This window comes from Daphnia pulicaria, chromosome 1, assembly GCF_021234035.1.
Source record: "Daphnia pulicaria isolate SC F1-1A chromosome 1, SC_F0-13Bv2, whole genome shotgun sequence".
Lineage (NCBI taxonomy): Eukaryota > Metazoa > Arthropoda > Branchiopoda > Diplostraca > Daphniidae > Daphnia > Daphnia pulicaria.
Window position 1 is genome coordinate 10501185 of NC_060913.1, and position 23659 is coordinate 10524843.

Below are 23659 nucleotides of genomic sequence, written 5' to 3' on the forward strand. Positions count from 1 at the left end.
AACGAAAAATTTTGCGTCTTTAAAAGTTAAGAGCTGCTCGCTACAATTTGTGGATAAAGGGGAAAATACTGATAAAAACACGATATTCGCCCATTAACCCGTAACCGCGAATACGCTAGCCTAACGACACTAGTCGCGTGCAAGAAGGGAGTTTCTCTGTACGTGATATCGTTAATATCTATCTACAGCCGCTTCGCACGCCAAATATTGATCAAACAACCTTGAAACAGAACAACGTAGAAGTAGAAGAGCCCACGTAAAAATTGGTTCAAATGGATCAAATTAAAAACTAGATTTTAAAACGTGTTCACAGTGGTCAAGGCACAATCTAGCAGTAGCTAAAAATAAAGGGTTTTACCAATTTTTTACTCCGCGATTCACTTCTTATTATTTCTTCCTCTTCAACTTTCGAGGAGCTTTGCGAAATTCTATTTCTGCCCTATCGTTAAAGCTCTAAATTTGTTCGTCCTTGCAAATTGGAATTCCCAGAAAAATTTGAGAAAATTAAACGAGCTATTTTCTTTTGGTAAATCAAATATTTTGGGTGTAAATTTCAATACAATTTATTTATTTATTTATTTTTGTTTGTGCTTGGTAGGCATGAAATATTTGTAAGGTTTCAGATTTCCCGCCATCTATTGTCAAATTTCCAAGTCTATATAAAGCGCCTGTAAACATAACATCACGAGGCAGCACATCGCAACAAGAATCAGCTGTCTGAAGAATAAAGAAAGAAAGATACCCCCCTTTGTGATCGGTTACTACCAGTAAAGGGCTTTCTAATTCCATTCCACTAGCACAAATTTAGCTTAATTTTCTATGACTTATTGATCTGTGAAGTAACATGGAAGCTGAAGCAAACGATCTCGTCTATTACCTGATTTTCTTGTTAATTGTATTTTTCATCTCAGTTGGTTACTTTTTTGTTTATTCGGGGCTATTTGCTACTATTGAAATCAGAGCTCAACGCCCTCCCTTTACCAATTTGCGTATTGCTTATAAATTTGCCCGAGGACCATACAAAAACGCAGGTCACCTCTTTACAGAAGCACATAGCTTAATACCTGATTTGAAAACCATAGGAATATACTATGATGATCCACAACAGGTAATTATTCTAACATTAGAGTAGATAGATCAATTGATTTTCAAGTATTCTTATAATTTAACCATTCTTTGATACTGCAGGTGAACCCATCAGAGCTGAGATATTGTGTTGGAGTAATTCTATCTGAAGGAGAATCTGAACCTGACAATGCTCATCTTTCTACTTTTCTTGAGCACGGTTTCAAGGAATTAGTTTTGCCAGCAGTAGATCATGCTGTACTTACAACTTTTCCTTTCAATAACACTGTATCCATTTTTATTGGAGTAGCACGTGTGTACCCTAAACTTGCTGAATATATCAAGGTAATATTTCAAATTGTCTCAAGGTCTCCCTTTGAAAAATCTAAATTTTAATTTGTTATTATACATTTCTCTTTTAATTTAAAACCTCTAGGAAAGCAATCTGTGTGCACATCCTATGATAGAAATTTATGAAAATGATAAGATTGTCTTCATGTCACCTCTATCTAGACAGGATGAATTTTATGTTGAAGAAACCCTAGAAGCTGATGAATTAGCAAACTCAACTGTTGATGTGTCAGAAAATCAAGGTAATAGAGTCAGCAAGTGTTGTTAACTGTGAATCTAACCCCATTTTTATGTAGATTCAGAACTTGCACAAGAACCAAGCCATCACCAGTATGATCACACTGAAGATGAACAAGAAGAAATTGAGAAAACAGAAATCAATGGAGTAGAAGATAGTGATTCGGGATCATCTTTTGAAGAATTGAATCATTCATAAATCATCCTAAAATATTTCTGATAGATTGTACTCTTCTAGTGGACTACAGGCTTTTTCTCTACTCATTTAATGAGTTTTAAATATTTCTGTGTATGTTTACACTACTGCGTACTGCGTCTTGTAAAACAATCCTAGCTCCTGAACCATTCAGTGTATGATGTTCTTTTGGGAGTAAGATAATAAAGTAAACCTCCTTACTCCAAAAACAAAATTTTATTATAGTATTGTGTGAGAATCGGCCTGAATATACATTATCTTTTTCTTGGATCCCTTTTGCCTCCACCTTTGGAAGGCGGAACGGGTCCTCTTGGAAAAGGAGCTGGAATCGTTCCATTACCACCCATCGTCCCTGAAGCTGGAGCAGCTGATGGCCATGCTCCACCGTTTAAATTTTGTTGTCTTCCATTACCTGGTGGACGAGGTCCGACTCCAGGAGTTGTTGCATTCACAGCTTGAGGGTTGGCAGGTTGATTTCCAGGACCACTTGTCCCTCCAACCAACTGTGTAGCCATATCTGGGTTTGGTTCACTCATGAATGGAATTTCAGAAAATACCATACAAAATTCACCAATTTTCTGAATATCTCCACCTTTTCCTGAATTAAATAAAAACAATGGTTACAAATTGTTTTATCACATCAAATAAAACAGCATTTATTATTGATTGATGACATACCCATATAAAGTGTCAGTGAGTTCTTCCAGACAGATACATAAGCTTTAGATATTCTTAAAATGTCTCCAGGTTGTAATAAAAGGCCAGGTTCATCCCAAACAGAAAGATTTATAGAACCAGTTTTGTCTGCCACTTTACAAGATCTCACTTCATGTCCGTCTTTTGTCACATTTGGTCTGCCTGTTAACAAATACAGAGAGAATTTGATAAACAATTAGTAATGCATATTACTTCGTAAGCGAAAAGTAAACAAGTATTTATTACCGATTTCAAGAACAATAAAAATCATATTTAGATTTTTCATGGAAGGTTTTAAATCTCTCACAGTAGTGAGCTCTGGTCTGAGCTCTTGCATTTTTGGTTCGGTTAGTTGTCAATTAACTTAAGACTTAGAAAAGAATTTTTCGTTGTTATCCAGCAAACGAACCATACAAAAGAACTACTTCAGAGACCAATATCCGTTGTTTTATTCTGCACTGAAATTTTAAAAACGTCAAATGATATGAAGAACGAACATATCAACAACTTTGAGGCAGAAGCAGACTGCTTGCGCCTCGATGGATACAACAATGCCAATTATTTGTGTGCGCTTCAATGAGCGGTCTAGTTATTTAGTAGCAGGCAAAAGCAAAACTCGCAAGAGCCGAAATCGAAATGCCATTTATAAACGAAGAAAAGAACATCTTCAAATTATAAGTTGTATCATTAATTTATGACATTTTTAAAATTGTTTGAAACTGAATGTTTGAGATTTAGAATTCTTTTTATGCTGATAAAATGTTTCACGGTGCGTAAATTGAAAAGAAGACGGATATAACTCAGTAAAGTAAACAGACACTCCGCATAGATTTAAAAAAAAAGTTAGTTATATCTAATAATTTGTGTATCCGGATTCAGCAAATAAAGAGACGTCGTAATTTTTTAAGAAGAAAAAGTTGAACCAACCGAGAATCATCAAATAAGTAATAAAAACAAATTATCGTTCAGCTTCGGGTTAGATTTTTTCTGCTTCATGATTTAAAAAATTTTAATACATCTTCTTCAGTTCACGTTTAATCGTTAAAAAAAAAATTACTAGACGGGTAATTAGCAAATTTTATTGTTTATATACTTTCAACCAAAATTCAAGGAGATGTCGCGCAATTTAGGCATACCAACGGCCCACGCAAACAGCGCCCTTCAATTGTAAGGTATCGCCCGAAGGATTATCACCACTTATTAGTTAGTTATTTGAGAAAAACACCTCAAATAACTCATATTTCCAAGAGCCGATCAGCATCAACCAAAACTTCATTGGTAGATTTGCCTAAATACGAAGAAGTGAAACGTGAGAATTTTTGGCAACCTTTTCTGTTTATCATTTAAGGAATAACTTACAGTTGCTATGTACGGTATGCCCCACTATGCAGTCTTTCAAATCGCAACTATTCTCAACAACCGAATTGGACATCAGAATGCTGCCTTGAAGAGTTGTTCTATAAAGAATAAATAATTCATATACGTTGCAGCAGAAAAATAAATAATCTCATCTTACTCTTTCATGATGGTAACGTTATCCATGATGATACAATTGGTAATCCTAACTTTTTCTCCAATATTGCAACCTTGACCAATAACCGAATGCTTAATAGAGCACTTGTCCGATAACTGACTCGTTTCACCAATAAGGCAATCAGTTCCCACCTATATTATAAAAAATGTTATAATGTTTATCCAACATTTAAAAGTTATAGGGGTTTTCGTTACTTGTGCTTTGGATACGGGTGGTGTGATTTCCTCATCAGGGAACATTGTATTCCATCTTTTAATAACCTAAATTTTATTTTAAATAATAATAATAACATCGTCGATACATTCAAGTTAACAATTTCTTTCTTTACTTGTCGGTTAAGCTCACAATAGTTGCTCAGAGAGTTTGCACGTAGACAAAAGCCTTCCTTGGCCACATAAGCGAAACAGCGGATATTATGATCTTGGTATGGGCCACGCAAATCACCACGATGATCATTCCAAACAGAGTAGCTCCTGATTTTCTCTTCCTCTTCGACATCAACAAGAAAGCTGCAAATATCTTTACAAATAAAGAAATTATGATTGCTATTAGACTTTAGACGTAGAGATTTCAAATTATATTGATAGTACCTCGATTTGTAGTATTTAAAGAAACGACCGAGACATCCGCATTGGGGAGTTCCTTTTCGTTTCTTTTCCTTTGAGTTTTTATAAACTGTTTTCGCACAAGATGAGGCAAGACCTCACCCTTCAGCATAGTGAATGACCTATGTTAAAAAACTTTTTGTTTTTATGATTTATCCATTAACGCGTAATTATATTTAAATAACGGTTTGACTTACCGGTTTTCGGCAATGTAATCACAGACCCATTTCTTAATAACGTAGAGATGAGCGTCAAGCAAGTTACCTTGAACACTTATCTGTGGGAAATGTTTCATCACTGATTTTCGGATTGAGAGTTCTTCCTCGTTTTCTGAAGTCAAATCTGCTTCTGAGACTAAGAAAACCAGACGAGGTGTTTGCAGATCCAATCCAATCAAGTCCCTTTCTTAAATTTTAAGGGAGGTTTTATATTATTATTTGATGAATATACTATCATACATTTTTTGTTATCAAAAGTAATCTAGTTAATGCTGAAAGATATACCTTGCTTGAATTTTGTTTTGGGACCAGGCACTGCAGTTGACATTACTTCTGGAGAGGACTGGCTAAAAAGTGCAGTCACACTTGATTGATGAGTTCTGTGTAAGTCAAACACATTGTGCAATGGTATATCACACACCAAGTCACAGCTAATAACCAGGACATCAGTCTGCAATTCAATTGGATTTAAAGGTCTAGTATATGTGATTAAAAATCTTGCATTATTAAAGATTTATACCTTGATTCGGTCTTTAACTAGTCTAAGAGAATCAGCTGTTCCAAAGTCTTCATTTTTTGGAAGACATGCTATATCCAGTTTGATGTTCAAACCATACTTGCTTGGAATAGCTGCAACTTCAGTTCGAAACTGTTCATGGATAACAACTATGACATCTAAAAAGTAGTTCTTGTCATGTAAAAGTAACTTTATTCAAAGAAAAAACTGAAATACCTTCAAAACCAGCATTTTCCAACATTTTTAATGAAAACCATATCATTGGTCTGTTGCAAATTGGTAATAGACACTTAGGACGGTCATGAGTTAAATCTGTCATCCGTGAACCCCTTCCAGCAGCCATTATTACTGCTTGGTACTCCATGATTAAAGAACACTAGAATATAAATATAAATTAATAAATAGCAAACATAGAGAGAATTAGAAAATAAAAGGATGATGCGGTTTGTATCTGTTAGCACATGGAAAAGGTAACACAAACGGCGTTACAGAAACACAACACAAACATTTCTAACTAATAAAATAAAATCGAACCAAAAGGAAAGTATGTACGGGTACCTTAATTTAATGAATCGTAATAAAATAATAGCAGATATTTAACCTCACGGTAGACAAAATTAAACACGTTTCGTAAACAGCTGTAAACAGCAAAACACTAGCTCAAATTCTCAAAATGCAGTGGGTAAAATGCGGGCACGATGCGGGTTTCAGTTCAGGTGTCCAAAATCGTGGAAACTGGAAACACTTCCATGGAAAGCCTAACTCCGCCCATAAAGAGGGAGGAGCCAATTTGCAATGATTCACGGTGCAATGATCCTTTTTTGAGGATCCTGCGATGCGACTTATTACGACTTGCTTGGATTACCAACAACTAAGCTCCTTCTCCTTCTACTCCGATAAAATATACAAAAAGCCATGATTTATTTCTATCGATATCTAAAAATGTGTTAAGTAAGATCAGAAAAACAGAAATAACTACGAGATGTCGATTCTCCATGGCTGATTTCGAAGTTGAGTTTTTCTTGCCTGACAAATTCGAAGCTCGTCCATGCGTTTTAGCCTACTGTTTTGATAAATTGTAGGCCAATATAGGATATACTGCCTTATTTTGTCACGAAGCGCGCAAAGCAAAGAGCGCGACCGAAACGAAAATATTAATTAACAACCGATGTATGCGAAAGTAGATTTGTAATTAAGTGCGGATAAGACATGGCTTTTGGAAACCGGCCACTACAAGAAAATTGGTCCTCTAGATATATCGGAAGTCGGAACCTGATGATAGGTGATTTACTAGTGAATGAAATACGTAATGAGCAAGTAGATCGTATAAAGCATTTAGCAAGGTAGCCTACGTCTATTTTATTCAATGATTCCCCATCCCAAATTTTTCCTTTTACCGGGTTAGAAGTGGAATCACAAAGTCAATTGATGACTTTAAAGTTGTAAAAAACTAAGTCAAAACAGATAATAAGCTTTCCCCATGAAAAGAAACAAAACCCACACACCATCCTTTGTTCATATTTTTGAAATATTTTCAAGATGAAATGATTCCTTTAAATTTATTGTATGCTACCAAACATCTGGTTTTATAGTACATTTAACTTGCAATTGAATTCTTTCTAAGTTACTCTTCAGGAATTCCAAGTTCTGCATTTGTCCATTTTGAAGGGTCAGGATAAGGGAAATCACCCTAAAAAACAGATAAAAATTTATAAAAAAAACATTCAGTATTATCTATGGTGAGAGTTACCGTAATATGTTCTGGTTCATGCCATAAGTGAATCAGAATCCAGTACCACATAACGGCTCCAATAAATTCAGCAGCCATATAATGTTTCTTTGGCAGAAAATGACTTCCAGTTGCGCGATATGCCCAGCTATGATATGTTATCAAAATTTATACAATTACATCTCAACCTTTACAATAGATATTTTCAAGAAAGAAAGAAAAAAAACAGAAGTAACAGGATGAAACTTACGCTCCTGAATTCATAGCAGGTGTGGTGCTAATGGTCCTTGTTGAAGGCTTAATTACCCTAGCACTTTTTACCAACAGTTGTATTGCTCGATTCATTTTTGTTTATTGAGAAAAGAACGCGAGAGCAAAATAAATTCTACGATTCAACCAGCCTCTAGAAACAGCTGTCTCCAGGCTCAAGCAGACCACAAAATTTCCATCATTGGCTTGCGACATTGCCGATGAACTTATCCAGTTTCATTTCACGACTGAGTAAATATTAACATAAACATAAGCAGAATGGAGAATGATAGATAATTGACTATCTATCACTCTGACATAAGTTACGCATAATATTTAAATCAACGATATTCCTTTTCACAAACACCTCAGTCTAGTGGTCGTTTGCCCATTTCCACGCGAGTTGGCTTGGCCTGCCTGGCTTGGTTCCCTCCCCCTTTTTAGGGACGGGTACGCACAGTTTCCAATCATAATTACGAACTCTTGTGTCCACGGATGTCCCGTTGTCCCCCTTTCTTAAATGTTCGGTCAATAACTTAGTGGGTTTCCTAGTTTTTCTCGTGTCTTTTATCGCCAAAGACAATCTAGATTTTCGCATTATCGGTGCGCTTTTCTCCCAGCAGAACATGAGAGGAAACCAGGCATCCTAATATGAAAGAACTAAATAATGATGAACGACGAAATATATAAAAAATTATATTTTTAGTTTTTTTCTGGTTTTTATGATTTATTGAAACAAACGTAATTTCAATGTAACGCCAAATTTCTGTTTTGTACATCAAGTGACTTTACGCTGAATTTTAACAATTTTTAGCATCTAAGAAAACCGATTAGATGTTAGAAAACAAATCAGACATCCATTAAATGTTAGATTCTTTGTCGTAAAATAAATGAGTGGCATACGAAAACTGTTAACGGCGTGTCGTTCCTCCGAACCCTGATGCTGTCCTGGTTCCAGTGCTTGGTGTTCCTCCAAATGACGAATTTCCACTACCTCTCCCTGTAGCTCCATCCCAAAAAGCATTGTCGGAGTAATCATCTCGAGTAGTTCTGTAAGTTTGGGTTGGTCTCGTATTTCTAATTTACAAACACAATTATTTGGAAAATTTCAGCTGATGACAGTTTGAAAATGATTTTACCCTCGACTTCCGAACATGTAACCGAGCAGTCCTCCTGTAGCTGCACCTGTCCAAAATCCCCCAGCACCTGTGCCCGAGCCTGTGCCGGTGCGGCCAGTACTAGCAGGCCTACTACCAAACCCAGCTTGGTCTCCACCACATGACGCTCCAAATGGAGATCCGGTATTTGGCGCAAATTCTGAGCGAAATCCCGGTGGTGGAGGAGCATTTGCGCGATATGGATCACCGCCAGGATATCCACCAAAATCGTCACTGGTGGTACTAATTAAAAAAAAAAAAATAATTACAAAAACAGATTGATAATAATACAAAATAAGTTAATAATATAATGATTATATTATGATTAATCTCTACCTTGACTGAAATACTTGTTCAGCAGCAGGTGCAATGCATGTCTTGTAAAGGGCATAAATCATCAATCCAGCAACAACTAGAATAATAAGACCTCCGATAGAGGAACCTGTAGACTCTTGGGTATGATAAGAATTGCTTCTTTTATCATTTGTGTAATAGGAATTGCTTCTTTTATCATTTGTATGATCAGCATTTCCATAATAGTTATGTCCTTGTTGATTTCCATAGCCTTCTTTGGTTAAGTCTATGGAATACTCTAGCTAGAAAATAAAAAATGTTGTTAACTTTTGAATGCATTAAAAGGAGCAAGCCTGTAACATACTCCACAGGATCCTTTTAGAACATAAGGATCATCTGGATAAGAGTAGCCTTCACATGAAACAGAGATTTTTCCAAAACGGTAAGCATTATCCATATCAGTCTTGCATTCCCATTGAACATCATCACCATCTGAACCTCTATTGTAACACTGGACCACCTTATAAAGAAACATAATAACATTAAAGAGTCTGTGATGATAAATAATACAACACAATCCATTACCTGAGGTGTAAATGCTCCACAACCTGCAGTTCCTCCAACACATTTCAATTGTGGTACTGGGGAAGAACGCCTGCCATTGGTCATTTTGCCATGATAAAGGGTTAGTACTTGAATGTTGGATAGCTTGACAGAATCTAAAATGAGAATACATTTATGTTGAAGATTAGATTTTGCTTTGAATATAGTACGAAATACCTGAAGAACCTCCAAATGTGCTACCGAGACAACATACAACAAATAGGATAAATACAAAATTTCTCATTTTGTGGCAGCAAAACAGGACAAAATATACGCGTCTTCTTAAAAGAGATAAGCTGGTTGACTAGTATTTTGAAGTTATCTTAGAAATTTCGTCACTTATTTGTCGTTTCCTAATACACGTGTAATTCCTTGATTCGATAAAAATAAACAATGAGCAGTCGACATTTTTCAAGCTGCCATCTAGCGAGGGTTAAAGAACCTAATACTTAAGCAAAACGTTAGCTGCGCGTGCCTTTGCTCTTCAACTCTTACTTCGTGCTTTTTAGCGTCATCCGACAGGATAGTGTTTAGATTCTTGTTTTCATTTTATGAGTTGACTTGTGTAATTTGGGCTGCTATCGAAGGTAATAATATTCTACAATATTGATTTATTTATTACTTAGAATTTGCATTATTATTGGAAACATTTTTTCAAATTTTTGGGTTATAATCGATCGTTAGTTAGTGATGTGCAACAAGTCCACGCCCTTCTTCGTGATAGTAGTTGTTCGTACAGCAACATTCTAAATAGTCTTCGTGTTCCAAATTAATAACATACATAATATTCAATTCCACTTTAACAGGTTTTGTAAACTATCAAGTGTTTTAAGCAATTCTTTGTTATGTGAGCTAGGTCAACGAAGTTATCATAGCATCAATTTAAGCCTAAAATCAAAGTTCTCTTTTATCTGCCATGCAAACTTTCAGGATTCACTAAGTGAACAGTCAACTTGTCAATGCTTTATAAAATAGAAAATAGGTCATTTTAAAAAATAGGATAACCAAAATAGCTTTATTTCTTATTCGATAGTCTAGAATTTGAAGCAATGTCCTTTGTTTCAAACATTATATCACCATAAAATCATTTTATCTAATTTTTGTTATCTTTCAAAGATGTCCAACTTACAGCAACAGCGGTTGGTCAATGAACAACTGCGACGAGAGGCGGCAATCAAGCGAATTACCGTTCGCCAAGCTGTCGCTGATATAATGGTAAATATAATATTTCAGGCAATATATTCAGTTTTGTTGATGCTAAAATCAAAAATAATTCAAATATCGAACGTCTTGGTAGGGACGACCAAACTGATGTATCTCTTTTAATCGAATTACAGAAATACGTGAACGACCACCAGCAGGACGACTGTTTGATGATCGGTTTCAGCTCACAAAAAGCCAATCCTTTCCGAGAGAAAAGCAGCTGCTCAGTACTATAAACAGAAACCGCCAGTTCTTATTCGTGCTTGTACTCTACCTTGCTGTTGAAGAATGAAGCATACTTCCTTGCAGAGCTTACAGCCGAATCAATTCTGTTTGTTTTTTTCATGTGTCGTGACAAGCGAAATGGTTTTCGAACATTAACTTTGGGCTCAGTAAACCTGCGTGTCGGTTTCTGCTGTTACATTTTTCGTGGTATAACTGATCAATGCCGATTGTGCTGTCGTCAACTGTTTCATGTATTATAAATAAAGAACCTGACCAACTGGTCTCAACGAATTGAAAATTCAAAGATTTCTCTTAAACGTATGCTACTTGGAATTCATGAAAAGAAAATCGATGCGCGGGTATGTATTGGACGGATTTAGACCTTAAACAATGTCTACTCAAACATTTCCCTTGCAGACTCGCAAATGTGATTTTAAATGTGTTAAAAGCTAAGTTAGACATGCTAACACACTTGTACTATTCTACAGATTCGCAAACAGGAGTTGGTGTATTAATTATTTAATTTTCACGTCACTCGGTCATCTCTATACCCTCGGTGCTGTGGTATCAAATTAAATTCTACAATTAATTAATTTAATACCGATAATTATTATTCAAGCAGGAAAAATGGCTAAATTGGAGTTTCAGCACAGAAATTTGCAGTTAAACTGAACGGCTATGTGTACACTGTACACACACAATTGCTCTCAAAGTAAATATAGCCTCGTCGTATTTCTGAACGACAAAGCTACAAAACCTGTCAAAATGTCATTGAAAGTATGGAAATTTAATCAAGATGATGGCTTCAATTTCATATCTGGGGGCCCATTTATTCACGTGCGTAACACGAGAGAAAAAATTCAATTTACAAGGAACAAAGCTTCGAATCGACTCATTTTTCACCGACTATTTCGCATGCAGTTTGGCTGCTGTTTGAATTTGAATTTTCAATCGATCAAAACTCGGTAGGACGAAGGAACTTAATCCATTTACCGCGAAGTACCCGAAAATGTTCTTCGCATCCATTCTGCAATTATCTTTGGCGTTTCGAAAATATTCACCTGTAAACTAATTAAGCAATCCTTCCTTTACAGTGTTTTCAGCCAAATGTCGCCCTACGTCTATAACTATATTGATGTAACCTACTTACAACAACTTGGTGTAGCCTACGGTAAATACGCTTCAAATGTTCTAAAATAACTTGGACCGGGAAACAAGAGAAACGGATGCAACGTTGGTAATAAGTGAATAGCAACCGACGTGTTGTCAGGATACCAAAGCGTCGACGGGTATGTTTTCTTATGTCACAAATCGATTGATTTTAATTTGAAAGGTGAAGCACATATATTTTTTTTCTTGCGCAATATGCTAGATCAATCAACCGGGATTTAATTTGAATAACATTCGCAATTAATTTTAATAGGAAAACAAGTTGGCTAGTATATTATACCGCCGCCATGCCCAAGATCAAATATCCGATTAGTAAGTTATATCGCTAACATATAATAACGCCCTCGGTTGTTTCAAATTTCAGCACGACGTACGGTAATATAACGTATGCATATAGAATTCATCATTTATTTTATTCATAAGTCAAATCCCATATGCCCCGCCATGCAGTATAAGCTATATAACTTGTTACCTGCTATATGGTAGTAGCCCAGACCTTTCTATACCGCACAGCTAATAATAAGACGAGAAAATCAGTATTCAGAACGTGACGATGCGAGGCTGGAATGTCACCCCCTGTACTCCCCTGTATATAACACGCGCCTGTTTGAAACCTAATTACATGGAAGCCTCGCCAACTTGCATCAGATGTGAAATGGTAGGAGATGTTCCTAGCATCGAAATCATCGAATTTTCACAATTCTCTTCTTTATGTCTAATTCGCCATCCATTTATGCGATCGTTCTAAGAACTAAGCCTCGCATAATACACGAGGCCATGCTGCATAATATATATAGTAGTTGGAAGTCCCTGAAAAGAAATGTTCGCATCAAACTCGGGAGTAAACCAAAACCATCAGTACAGTCAAATCCCCCACCAAAACGTCCGGGTGTATCATCGATTATTACATCGGTAAGCCAAAAGGGCCACTCCCTTTTCGACGAAGCGGAATACTATATAGGTTATAGGTAGCTCATTTCCAAAAGTAGCTCAGTTCTCTGAATCCTTAATGAGGAGGCCCCCTTGACGGTTAGATCTATACAATGGTCGGCCGCAAATTTTCAACTTGAATATTCCGGTAGATATTATACACATCTAATACCCAGTTATGTAAGCGGAAAGTACGTCGGCCAAAAGGGGTTTAGTGATGCTAGTTTCTTTTTCGTTTTATAAATAAATAACAAACCATTATTTTAACAAAAGTCTGTCAAATCAGTCAAGCTATACAACCGGTTAGTCTCATATGCAGTAAAATAAAATGATATGGCTTTGGTATTTTTATTTTTAGATAATTAGATTTCGCGATGAAAAGATTATACTAGCATATCTATATCGTCCAAAAGAATTAATTTCATGGGCGCACGTGTGGCCTAAACTGCATCCATTTATCTACGCCAGAGTGTTGCTGGAACCAACAACAAAAACAAAAGAGTCTGAAACCTGAAGAGAGTTGAAGGAACTGTGTATACTAGGCAATCGATTGAGAGTATAAAAGTGCAAACAAGGATAAGCAAATGGTTTTGAGCCCCGAATAAGAAAGCTGCTGGCTCTCTCTTGCAACTCTTCACTGCTCAAAAACGGAGAGATTCCATTAAGTTTATTTTCCTACTTTTTAAAAAGTCTTGAAGTGCTTTTGTCCTTTGCCAAACAGGGCCATACACCTGAGGTTCTGTATACATGTAATATGAACAAAGTTCAAGTGTTTCCTCTGTGTTTCTTCAATTGATTTCTTTGTCAAATAAAAAATAAAACGAATAAGTGCTGGGGTGGAGGCCATGAGAAGAACCACTTTGGATGGAAGAATAAACTCCCTAGCTCCTTTGCTCTTGTCTCCTTTGTTTTCCAACAACAAAAGACCTGAACAAGTGAAAATCCAATCGATTTCATCAAATTTTTTCGAGTGAATTTCCACCGAAATCGCAACTTTTTGTTTTTAAACAAACGGAATAAGAAAGACAATCTCATCCGAGGTTTTATCATTTCTCTAATAAAACGAGCGCAGTTTCTACCGTCTCATTTTTCTATCTGATTCTTTTTTTTCTGATCCCGCCCAGTCGTATCGTGCAGCAGCTTTATGTACGGACGAATGGCGGATAGTGTAATATCCTCGGAGCTTTTCTTTTTATATTGCCGCCTATTTTTCCTCTCTGCTGCCATATCTTTTTCTCTGGACTTCTCTTGACTTCTCTTTTCAAAAATAAAACCAGAATGTATTATATACGGCGTGATGGATTATTTCGCTCAGATATTATGGCAACGCGCCCTATTAAAGCCAAATTGAGGCAGCTGCTATACTACGTCAAAGCTTTGAGCTCGTATAATATATGCTTTTACACTACTCTGAGTGTGAGTGCCTTATAAAACTGGATTAATACACTCTCTTTCTCGTTCATTTCCTCAAGGAATTAATGAAAATCCGATTTCTGGTTGCTGACGCTTGACCCGATTTACATTTGATATTAGTATACAGAGGCGACCTTAACTTTTCTCGGATTCTTGTTATTATTAACAGTTGGTTGGATGGTGGTGAGCGGCCAATGTAGAACGAGCAACCTAGAAAATCCATGTATACGTATCTATTTTGACTCCGTCAAGCTCTTGATTACGGGGGCTGCGTTCGCCTTGAATTGGCGAAACAATAACGCTGTACAACAGTTGAATTATGTAATGCGCTACACCTCAGCCCGATATAATATTCTTTGAAAAACTGAACATTTGAAATTTCTTTTTTCTTTTTTTTTAAAACAAACTCTAAAAAAGGCCATCAAATATTTCGAAGGTCGATTCCATATTTAAAATGTCCGATACCCACAAACTGAATGGAATTCATGGGAGCTAAATATTTGATGGAACGACGCTCCAAAACAATTTGAAAAAAGAAAAAAAAATTGAAATAAAAAGTTTATTTTTTTTTTTCAATTTTAAAAAGAAAGATAAGAAGAAATGGCTTAGAGTATATCAGATTAAATATTTTTTTCCCAAATAGAATTTGCCCTACTTTTTTCCTGTCACAGCGGCTGTTCCCTCGACAAACAAAACAGAAAAAAAATACGTAATAATTCAAACACCTATATTAATCGTCTAAACGGTATAGTACTAACCTTGTGCGTTTGTGTTCGTGTGCAGTACCGCTTTTAGTCACAGCGCGCGGGAATATAATAAAAAAAATACCCCCGGTCTTTTTCTTTTTCTTATTGGTTTTACTAGGTCACTTGGTCAACTCGCTCAATAACAAAAGCAAACATTTATTTCGTGAACAAATTTGCTGCCGACTATATAATTATGTCAACCGACCGTTTTGGGTGGCGCTGCTGGGAGAAACGCTTTCACTGTTCCACATCTTTATTGTCCGAAAACGGCCATCCACATCAGCACCACCACCATCAGCTGATTTTCGTCTATACTCTGCGAGCGAGGGAGGAAACAGGATGTTGTCCAAATGACGGTGACTCATCCGCGAGGTATTGCACGCAGGTTCACGCAAGAATCAAAAAAGGGGAAATCCGAGATGTAGGTCTCTCCTATACATGCCTAGTTCCGGCTAGCACTAGCTATAGTATATCCCGTATTTAAACAAAACATTTTCAATGTTAAAATAATAATAGAGAAAGTTTTTGTTTTGGCCGCAAACGCTTTTGATGTGATGGTCTCCGGAAGTTTGGCAAGAGAAAGCCAAGAAATTGTTGGCGCCTATACTTGAATGGTGCTGGTGGGGACCGGTGATGCGACAGTCAAGGTTATAAGCGCACACAACTGCTGATATGAGATATTTCGCCTCTTTTGTATTTTTACAGTTTCTCGCGGGTATGTGGCGATCGCGCGCGCTATAGTACTGCGATCAGTAGTTTGACTTTTGCGCCCAACCGAGTCAGGTGTGTCGGCCCCACCACTCCTCTCTACACAACCAAACGCGAGTGAAAGTGCCATTACAGGTCCGCGTCTAGTTATTCTTTGATTTATCTCATTCGCTTTTCAATTTTCGCAGACGTCCAATAAGTGAATTCCCAAAGTGAATTGGTTCTAAAAGCCGCATTTCAATTCAATTGGACAAACTCTTCGAGCGTGCACCATCTCTCTGTGTGTTTTTAGGATTTTCAAAGTAGTGTTGTTGTTTGCCAGACCTTGTCCGAATTGTCTCTCGCTCCTGTCAACCACTATTTTCGTTGGCGTTTTGTTGGTGCAGAAAGATTTTTTCAGAGTCTAGCAGTTTGGATTATTTTTCCTTGACGTCCTTTTTTTCTAAACAGATAAGACTGTTGGGGAATTCTAATCTCGGCCCCGCGTCTTTATCTCACTCTCCGTGTCACACTGTGGACCCAACTAGAGCGACTCACGCTCGATTCGGCCATTCAGATTTGGAGGTATGTGTCTCTCATCGAGGCATATTCGGAATAAGTGAACAAGGAAATAAGAATTCCATCATCGACTCTCGCGCCGGGTTTCGCTATCATTTCTTTTCATTCGGCCCAGCTAGACGAATTCGCCAGTGCAGTTTGACTTTCCCGCTGTTGATGGACGTTTTGCGTGAATTGTGGTATAGGTGTTGGCCGAAGAAAAACACACGCACAAAATCTGTTGCACTGTGTCCGACGGTGGCCTTTATTCGCAGTCATCCGTGCAAAATAGGCTAACTACTCTATTACTGGCCAATCTCCCAGGCTGCGCTTTCGTCATCTTCGACACAATTCCCGGTAAGTCTGTGCAAAGCATTATTCTCACTCAAACGTGTTTTTGAATATTCATGAGCGAATTTATCTTCAAACTTGTATACGTGCGGGCGCCAAATGTTTGGGAAATTATAAACCCGGTTTTATATTGACGGGCTATGTCCAAACCTGCGTTCGAAAATTCCCCGAGAGGCATCGTTATAGCACACTCCAATTGGAGGGAATTTTTTTTAAAGTCCAATCGACGAGTAACGTGATAATATGTAAAAAGTGATTCCATTTTTATCTCAAAATCATTTTTAAAATTTTTGATATCGCCTAACACACGGAGGAGGGACTTTGATTCTTTCTATAAGTTCAACTTGTATAAATCACTTGTTTCAAATTGACAGATTGAAATGAATAATTTCATCCCATTGGGCGCTAGTGCTGCTGCAGTGTGCACAACGAAATATCTATATATCTCTATAAGAAATATAGGCGGCTGTTATTACATAGCCTCAAAAAATGGAATAAGGATCGTATCTGTTGGATGGGGTTTCTTCTCGACATTTTTTGGGCTGGAAAGTTGGCTATATATATTACGTGTGCGCATGAAGAATGATGGAGTGGTTTGACGCGGCGGAGAAGTCTTAAGACTAACAAATTGCAAAGCGATTTCAGCGCCCCTGTCGCCAGTGTATATAAAGAGGCGCGGTCGTAATAAATCAAAATAAATCTCGGGAGGAATATCTATATATCGTCCCGGGCTGCTGCTGATCGAAGCCAAACAACATCCAATAAATGTAGACGAGAGCGAAATTTAAAAAAATAAAAATAAAAATTGAGGGAGCGTCTCACGTTCAAATGATTATAATGCACCAAAATGTGCCTATATTATATCGGGCGAGGGTTATATAGAATGGAATGATTTTTACAAGCGACACGTTGTACACAACAACAACAACACCAACAAAAGAGAGAAATATCGAAGCTCATCCATCTCAGAGACGAGAGTCTGTATGGCTCGCGGGAACTCCCGATTTTCTATCTCGACGGGAAAATAATGGCACGACAGTCTATCGTATGGGGCGTGTGTGCATACGGCGGCTTGTTCCCCCACCCCGCTATACATATACGGCCGATTTGTCAAACTGCATACGCGATTCGACTGAAACTGGCTGGTTGGCCAGCCGGGGTGGCGATCCAGAATGAATGAACTGGGCCAAAAAATATACAAAAAATACATGTCCGGATGTGCTGCTGGACAATTCGATGGACCACAGAATCTAAAAAGGCGACCAAATAATCAAAAAAGGAATTTAAAAAAAGAAAAGTTGCAGTTGGGCCGGCGATGTCTATATTCTCTCTCCTCTTTTTTGACCGTTGAGGGTGAATGTGATTGATATTGGAATCACGTGCCAAATGTTTTATGGTTAACTCCCCTCCCCCCCTTTTTTTTTTCTTCCCGGGATCTGACGCGGGATCGTGGGAGTGAGAGGCTGAAGCCAAGACGTTGTTGTATAAAGGACAGCACAGCTTATAAGTCTAGAGACTTGGAAAGTTCGAATCGATAGATGTGTACTGTGCGTGTGTGTTGGGTGAACAAATTTCCCTAGCGGGCGCGGTCGTTGTGTAATATATACTCTACTCCTTTCCACCCTCCTTGTAAGGAGAGTGCTGTTACATATACCCAAACGAAATATATTCATCCTGAAATCCCGAACCAGTCGTCAATAAAGCGACGCGGGTATAGAAAAAAGACCCTGCTCCATATCAAAATTGAGCCTTTATTTTTTTTTTTTAAATATTTAATTCAAAGACAATGGGGTCTTAAAAAAAAATAAATAAATAAAAGTTAAACAATTTAAAAAAAATATTTTTTTTTTGTCTTATTTTTATGATGTGCGCGAGCGTGTGCTCAAAGTCAAACAAAATAACACAAGGGAATCGCGAAGAAGAATTAAAAAGAAAAAAAATAGTTTTTGCCAAGGTTTTGGGTTCTTTTTTATTATAAAATAGTGTCGGGTTTCGGGGATCACTTTCTCGCGTCGACTCTTCAGCCCAACCAAGGTTATTGAGTGCTCAATTTGAACAAGTAGGGAGGATCGCCAGACGAAATTTATGGGCTTGAAAATGAAAATCCAAAAAGTTTTCGTTGATTTTTTTAACTAAATAATAGTACGCTGGCCAATCGCTTATTAAGGTTGACGTGACCCTGCTCTAAGCATAGAAGGAGAGTTTCTAAGACAAATAAATCGTCTCAGTTTGAAGGACAATATCAATTTTGATTTGGGATCGATTGCATAATAAAGAAGAAATAATAATCTGAGAAAATGCATTTGATTGGACCTATAAATTGGCTTGATGGTTTTTATTGAAATAGTTTTGATGATCTGGTTGATTGGCTAGTAATCAAGTCAGCAAGTAAAACAGAGTAATAAACTATACATGTACCGTCGTAGGTTGCGAAATTTATTTTTGTAATTGTTTCCCCTGAGATTTTTCAGAATTTCATTTCAAATCTCTTGTTCAATAAAAACAAAATGGGCCTATTATACGCTGGTTGCGATAGGAGAAACCCCCGCACTATAATAAATTCTCCTTGATAACGTGCTGCCCAGATTGGGTCAAGAGTAGTGCCATGTTCACAAATTGCAGCTTGTTGATTGCCACTTCACAGTTGCCCACCACCATCAAAAGCGCTTTATTATTAAGCAATTATAATAGACGAGAGAGAGATAGCAAGGCCGCATCAGCCCATCAAATAAAAGTCCACACGCAACCGAATTTTCTCCACACGCGAGAGAATAAGTGGGTGGTAATGGACAACCCAGCAAAAGCGCTGGGCAAATAATCAACTCCAACGGTGCTGGGGGGAAAAATTTAAAAATAAAATGAAATAAAATTCTAGAAAGCGTGGGGGATTATGTGCCGACGGCACAGAGCAGGTCCCTTGCGTAATTCTAGATCAGCACGTCGGATAATGTTTGTGTGTTTAACTCAAAGTGAAGAAGAAGGTCGCGCTGGTGGGTGAGCTCTTTGATCAACTCTCTCACGAGAGCTTTCAAAAATTCTCTTGAACTAAGTCGTTTGACAACGATCAAACTTTAAAAAATAACCTATTTTTGTCTAAGCCTACATGTCATTATACGCACCCGGGGCTCAGCATATTATGTATTTCTTCTTATTTTTCTTTTGCCAGCTTATAAGCAGGATGATTAGAGTTAGTATAGTAAATAATAACAAGGCGTTCGGTATAATGGGATCAGCGTTGCTCGTGAGTGGCCCTCCTATTTAACTCGGCGCCCACTGCTGATTGTACTGAATACTTCAGGGCGTGGGTGGAACATGTTACGTCCATATGAATAGGCATTGAATGTCATAGAGTTATTATTGAATGGTGCCTTATAAAACGTTTTGCGAGGTCTACACTACGTGACCTACAAAATAAAATGAATCTCACGCGTGCGGGAGTCCCGCTGGAAAAGTCCCGCTTTTTTTTTTTTCGTTCTCTCTTTCCGGTACAGGACGCGACGCGACATGATGGAGAGTTGCTTTCCATTACCGTTGGTCCGTGTACAAGGACCGCCCAGTGAGCCATCCATGCAGTTGGACCCGATTATTCCGCATCAGATTCCATTACATACAGCAGGAGGCTAGCTAGACAGACACACTATTATAGCATTATATTGTCCAGCACCAGGCTCCAGCAGGAAACACGTGAAATTTTCACGTCCATTTCCCGCTGTGGAAGGGGCTGCTGACGGATGGCAGTCGGATCCTTTTGGGGAGTGAATGGGGGCGGGATAAAGACCATCACCACAATCAAGTCGTTTCACGACGGCTTAACACTTTTTGTTCGATGAGTCATCAATCATTCCAGTCACAGGCTATACATAGTATACATACGTGTATAGTTCAATTGATACATGTTATATAGTTATATTGCTGGTGCCATCTCCTTTTGAATTGAAATCAACTGAGATGGCATCACATAGTCCACAGCATAGCCTACATCTTATTTATTTTGTTGGTGTCCAGGCCATTGGCAAAAAGAAATTTCCCTGCATTTAAATCTAATATGATAACTCAACTTCAATTCGTGTAGCCTACATACCGCATATTGTTACCAATGAAAAAAAAGGACTTATTAAAATTAAAACAAATAAATCAAACTTGGCTCTACTTCCCATGCGGCAGCAATCTAATATATAATACAAGAAGCCTATGTGCGGAGTCGGATGCGCCAGCAGTCCTCAGTTCCGGCGGAATTATATTTTCTTTACTTCCTTTTTGTTTTTTTATTAAAAAAGAAAAAGAATGAAAGAATACGATTTGGCTGTTTATTGTTGTTTGTCCTTCAAGCTTGATCGAGTGTACAGCCATATAGTGACCAGCAGGGTTAGAAGAAGAAGCTACTGCTGCTGGGCCGCTGCGGATTGTGTTGTTGCCATCTGACTTACATAAGTCGTTGTTTTTGGATTCCCCTTTTCATCTCCATCACGTCCACATGTGTTATTTGATGTAGCGGTGACGTCATTTCCAGAGCTATCCCCACTTTTTTTGATTTTCTTGGCAAAAGAATCTTCTCAAGTCTCTGTGGGGTTCACAGGGAACTTTACTATACTACTAATCATCCCGCAGGAAAATGATTACGACATATGCGGGTCTAAGTATATATGTACCACCTATATCTAATATTGGCTAATTATTATGAGAAACAAGTGATTAAGGTCAGCCTCATCACACACAACGCGGAGATATGGGGTTCTATATCCCCTCCCCCCCCCCCCCACAAAGTCCTTCATCTTCTATTCCCTAATAGACAATCAGCCGGCGACGCTTATACTGTGTATATTCCTTTACAAGGGCTTTATAACGAACATTGTATCACTATAGCTCTAGATTTTTTCCGGATGACGATGGCCCTCATCCAGCAGATCGGCTTATATTCGCAGGATATGTGTGATGAATCGATTGGTTTGGCTGTAGTAGATGTAATAAGAGCGCACTGATTGTGTGCTCATTATTCGCTCAACATCATCAGGCGCATAATCAAACAGGCTACTATAGTTATTCGTATATCGCAACGAATCTATGCCAACATTCCCCCCCCCTCGGTTCGTGAATGAATAATAGACGAAAAAACTGCAAGATAAATCGACAAAATAATTATTTTAACAGCTATAAAAAAGAAAAAAGGGGGGGGGGATATTATATCAGGCCTTGCATCCCCGGCCATTTTCTTGTCAAGAAACAATGTCGAAATGAGAGGAAGCGCGGAGAGAGCTAGATGGATGCTGCTAGAGAGCTTCGTGTAACTCAATTATGGAATGTATTTATACATCTACATGCGAGATGGATGTGAAATAAAAAGCAGCAATCTAAAGAAAAAAAAACGGACAGTCTCTGGCTGCTGCTGTGTATAGGGCTCTTATTTTATTATTTATTTCGCCTTTCTTTTCTTTTTTTACCGAAAAATACGACGCAATAATATTTCCAGTCGCAACCACCCCGCCCAAATAACAGAGACAACTTATATAGGCTATACGAAGTTGTATACTATCACTTGCATCACACAGCATTATTTCCAGAATGGATATACAACCGTCGCCCTAGGAAAAACAACTGGCCGTCGCAGCAGCAGCACCAAGCTCTGTCGGTTCTAAACGGAAAACATGTCACAGTTGTATCTAATAAGAAAACGCCCACGGCCTTCAACTTAAAAGATCTAAAGAATAATAATAATATAAAAAAAACAGAGGTTGAATGATGTCCATGTATAAGCAATTTGACTCTGCCGCTGCTAGGAAATGTCCAGTAGTAATATATCAAAACACGTAGGCTACACACACAAAGAAGAGAGCTAAAAAAGTCTGACGGAGTTTATTTTTTTTTTTCTTTTTGCCCATCTTCTCTCGCTCATGTTACCCGTTCCGGACTGCGGATGACGACGACTGAAAATTTTGTTCTGTTTGGTTTTGAGTAGGATTTTCTTATTTAATTTTTCCTTTTTTATACCAAGTCAAAGCCGGCAGAAGATAAGTCAACATTGCGGTGCTGAAAAAAAAAGGTTCTATACTGTATGTGCGATAACATGTATACCACATTTGACTAGCCTAGTTGGCAGAGTTGTTTGTACAAGACGCCCAGCCGTCTGTATACAAGAATTTTTGCTCTTTTTTCTTCATCTTCCGGCCAACGTTTGAAATCTGAAAGGCCGAAAGGAAAAAATGGTCCAAAAAGTTTTGTTATCTCTACTTTATTTTTATTTTTGGCCAGCGACGAGTTGTGAATGTGTAAGTCTGCCGAGAAAAATCAGTAAAAGTGCGCAGAATTTGATTTTTTTTTTTTTTTTTTTTTTAAATACATGCTAATATACCGGACGGCATGAGAAAATACAAACTTTTTTCAATCCAATATGTCAGACTTGGATTATTTGGCCGTCTGTCGTATAGCAAAATGATGTTGCGGCGCCCGGCAGTTATATACGATATGACATCCGCATTATCCGCAATACGGAAACATTGTCATCCGCTTTTTGCGTATTATAAGAAACCCCTTTTTTCCGTTTCTTTCTATACCAAATCTGGAATTTTCAGACGTCGTACCGCATGCTGTTTTTGTTGACCGAAAAGTGCTGGCCGGCGACTGTCTGTCGAGTTGAATATCCTGGGAAAAACAAATTGGTCAAATAAAAAGTTTGACAGCGAAAAATTACTTTTGTTTTCCCATTGGGATTTGGATGTCTTTTATGTAGCTACTATTCTACCAAAAGTAGTAGCATCGGCACAGATTTTTAAAACATTCGGCGGGAAATTTAAAGCCGATTGCTTCTGTTACAAGTCGTTCAATTTGTCCGCAACTCCAGAGATAAAAAGAGACGTGGGAATAAAATAGAAATAAATGGAAATGTGGAATATAATGAAATGTGCCAAACAAAATTGATCGTGTCGTCTTT

At 37.8% G+C, this 23659-nt stretch overlaps 6 protein-coding genes and 1 long non-coding RNA gene across 11 annotated transcripts in view; 3 read left to right on the top strand and 4 right to left on the bottom strand.

The window, feature by feature from the left end:
• The first annotated feature begins 694 nt into the window (after window positions 1-694).
• Window positions 695-2058, top strand: LOC124348907 (testis-expressed protein 264 homolog). Its single transcript, XM_046799307.1, has 4 exons — window positions 695-1108; window positions 1189-1410; window positions 1502-1658; window positions 1713-2058. Exons 1-4 carry the CDS (start codon window positions 845-847, stop codon window positions 1850-1852), a joined length of 783 nt encoding a protein of 260 aa, XP_046655263.1. The 5' UTR covers window positions 695-844; the 3' UTR covers window positions 1853-2058.
• LOC124349250 (SOSS complex subunit B2-like) lies at window positions 2047-3103 on the bottom strand. The gene is made up of 3 exons (XM_046799715.1): window positions 2792-3103; window positions 2528-2707; window positions 2047-2447 (listed from the first exon to the last, which is right to left on the bottom strand). The coding sequence occupies exons 1-3, from the start codon at window positions 2880-2882 to the stop codon at window positions 2104-2106; spliced, it is 615 nt and encodes a 204-aa protein (XP_046655671.1). The 5' UTR covers window positions 2883-3103; the 3' UTR covers window positions 2047-2103.
• A 506-nt stretch (window positions 3104-3609) lies between these two features.
• LOC124347380 (translation initiation factor eIF-2B subunit gamma-like) lies at window positions 3610-6134 on the bottom strand. 2 transcript variants are annotated; one of them, XM_046798449.1, is made up of 11 exons: window positions 5978-6134; window positions 5636-5795; window positions 5423-5577; window positions 5188-5353; window positions 4882-5089; window positions 4670-4806; window positions 4408-4598; window positions 4274-4339; window positions 4062-4210; window positions 3905-4002; window positions 3610-3833 (listed from the first exon to the last, which is right to left on the bottom strand). In XM_046798449.1, exons 2-11 carry the CDS (start codon window positions 5781-5783, stop codon window positions 3781-3783), a joined length of 1371 nt encoding a protein of 456 aa, XP_046654405.1. In that variant the 5' UTR covers window positions 5784-5795; window positions 5978-6134; the 3' UTR covers window positions 3610-3780. The 2 variants fall into 2 exon arrangements, with proteins under 2 accessions (XP_046654405.1, XP_046654406.1); XM_046798450.1 differs by having other exon boundaries at window positions 5636-5813.
• An 830-nt stretch (window positions 6135-6964) lies between these two features.
• LOC124349863 (NADH dehydrogenase [ubiquinone] 1 beta subcomplex subunit 2, mitochondrial-like) lies at window positions 6965-7592 on the bottom strand. Its single transcript, XM_046800782.1, has 3 exons — window positions 7399-7592; window positions 7170-7296; window positions 6965-7109 (listed from the first exon to the last, which is right to left on the bottom strand). Exons 1-3 carry the CDS (start codon window positions 7491-7493, stop codon window positions 7044-7046), a joined length of 288 nt encoding a protein of 95 aa, XP_046656738.1. The 5' UTR covers window positions 7494-7592; the 3' UTR covers window positions 6965-7043.
• Window positions 7593-8090: 498 nt separating this feature from the next.
• Window positions 8091-9853, bottom strand: LOC124348294 (store-operated calcium entry-associated regulatory factor-like). Of its 2 annotated transcripts, XM_046798516.1 has the most exons (7): window positions 9629-9853; window positions 9434-9567; window positions 9213-9368; window positions 8891-9150; window positions 8537-8797; window positions 8269-8474; window positions 8091-8237 (listed from the first exon to the last, which is right to left on the bottom strand). In XM_046798516.1, exons 1-6 carry the CDS (start codon window positions 9693-9695, stop codon window positions 8309-8311), a joined length of 1044 nt encoding a protein of 347 aa, XP_046654472.1. In that variant the 5' UTR covers window positions 9696-9853; the 3' UTR covers window positions 8091-8237; window positions 8269-8308. The 2 variants fall into 2 exon arrangements, with proteins under 2 accessions (XP_046654472.1, XP_046654471.1); XM_046798515.1 differs by having other exon boundaries at window positions 8091-8474.
• Window positions 9854-10885: 1032 nt separating this feature from the next.
• LOC124350948 lies at window positions 10886-13163 on the top strand. Of its 3 annotated transcripts, XR_006921300.1 has the most exons (4): window positions 10886-11306; window positions 11368-11443; window positions 11502-12168; window positions 12252-13163. It is a non-coding gene; the product is annotated as an uncharacterized LOC124350948 (long non-coding RNA). The 3 variants fall into 3 exon arrangements; XR_006921299.1 differs by having other exon boundaries at window positions 11499-13163; XR_006921298.1 differs by having other exon boundaries at window positions 11502-13163.
• A 2729-nt stretch (window positions 13164-15892) lies between these two features.
• Window positions 15893-23659, top strand: part of LOC124344888 (putative protein kinase C delta type homolog) — a 52216-nt gene continuing 44449 nt past the window's right edge. The window contains exon 1 of the mRNA XM_046798258.1: window positions 15893-16740. The gene's annotated coding sequence lies outside the window, so the exon portion shown is untranslated. The remainder of the gene's footprint in view (window positions 16741-23659) is intronic.

Bases quoted from the DNA above. Each gene is read 5' to 3' on its own strand.
- LOC124349250 (XM_046799715.1), bottom strand. From the start codon at position 2,882: ATGCAAGAGCTCAGACCAGAGCTCACTACTGTGAGAGATTTAAAACCT. The intron at 2,708-2,791 runs GTAATAAATACT...ATTTGTTAACAG, and splicing joins TTTTATTGTTCTTGAAATCG to GCAGACCAAATGTGACAAAA. The intron at 2,448-2,527 runs GTATGTCATCAA...TATTTAATTCAG, and splicing joins CTCACTGACACTTTATATGG to GAAAAGGTGGAGATATTCAG.
- LOC124349863 (XM_046800782.1), bottom strand. From the start codon at position 7,493: ATGAATCGAGCAATACAACTGTTGGTAAAAAGTGCTAGGGTAATTAAG. The intron at 7,297-7,398 runs GTAAGTTTCATC...AACATATCATAG, and splicing joins CCTGCTATGAATTCAGGAGC to CTGGGCATATCGCGCAACTG. The intron at 7,110-7,169 runs GTAACTCTCACC...TCTGTTTTTTAG, and splicing joins ATGAACCAGAACATATTACG to GGTGATTTCCCTTATCCTGA.
- LOC124347380 (XM_046798449.1), bottom strand. From the start codon at position 5,783: ATGGAGTACCAAGCAGTAATAATGGCTGCTGGAAGGGGTTCACGGATG. The intron at 4,211-4,273 runs GTAACGAAAACC...TTTATAATATAG, and splicing joins CACCCGTATCCAAAGCACAA to GTGGGAACTGATTGCCTTAT. The intron at 4,003-4,061 runs GTAAGATGAGAT...TATTCTTTATAG, and splicing joins AACGTTACCATCATGAAAGA to AACAACTCTTCAAGGCAGCA.
- LOC124348907 (XM_046799307.1), top strand. From the start codon at position 845: ATGGAAGCTGAAGCAAACGATCTCGTCTATTACCTGATTTTCTTGTTA. The intron at 1,109-1,188 runs GTAATTATTCTA...TTGATACTGCAG, and splicing joins ACTATGATGATCCACAACAG to GTGAACCCATCAGAGCTGAG. The intron at 1,659-1,712 runs GTAATAGAGTCA...ATTTTTATGTAG, and splicing joins TGATGTGTCAGAAAATCAAG to ATTCAGAACTTGCACAAGAA.
- LOC124348294 (XM_046798516.1), bottom strand. From the start codon at position 9,695: ATGAGAAATTTTGTATTTATCCTATTTGTTGTATGTTGTCTCGGTAGC. The intron at 9,151-9,212 runs GTATGTTACAGG...TTTATTTTCTAG, and splicing joins TTCTAAAAGGATCCTGTGGA to CTAGAGTATTCCATAGACTT. The intron at 8,475-8,536 runs GTAAAATCATTT...TTTGTAAATTAG, and splicing joins TACATGTTCGGAAGTCGAGG to AAATACGAGACCAACCCAAA.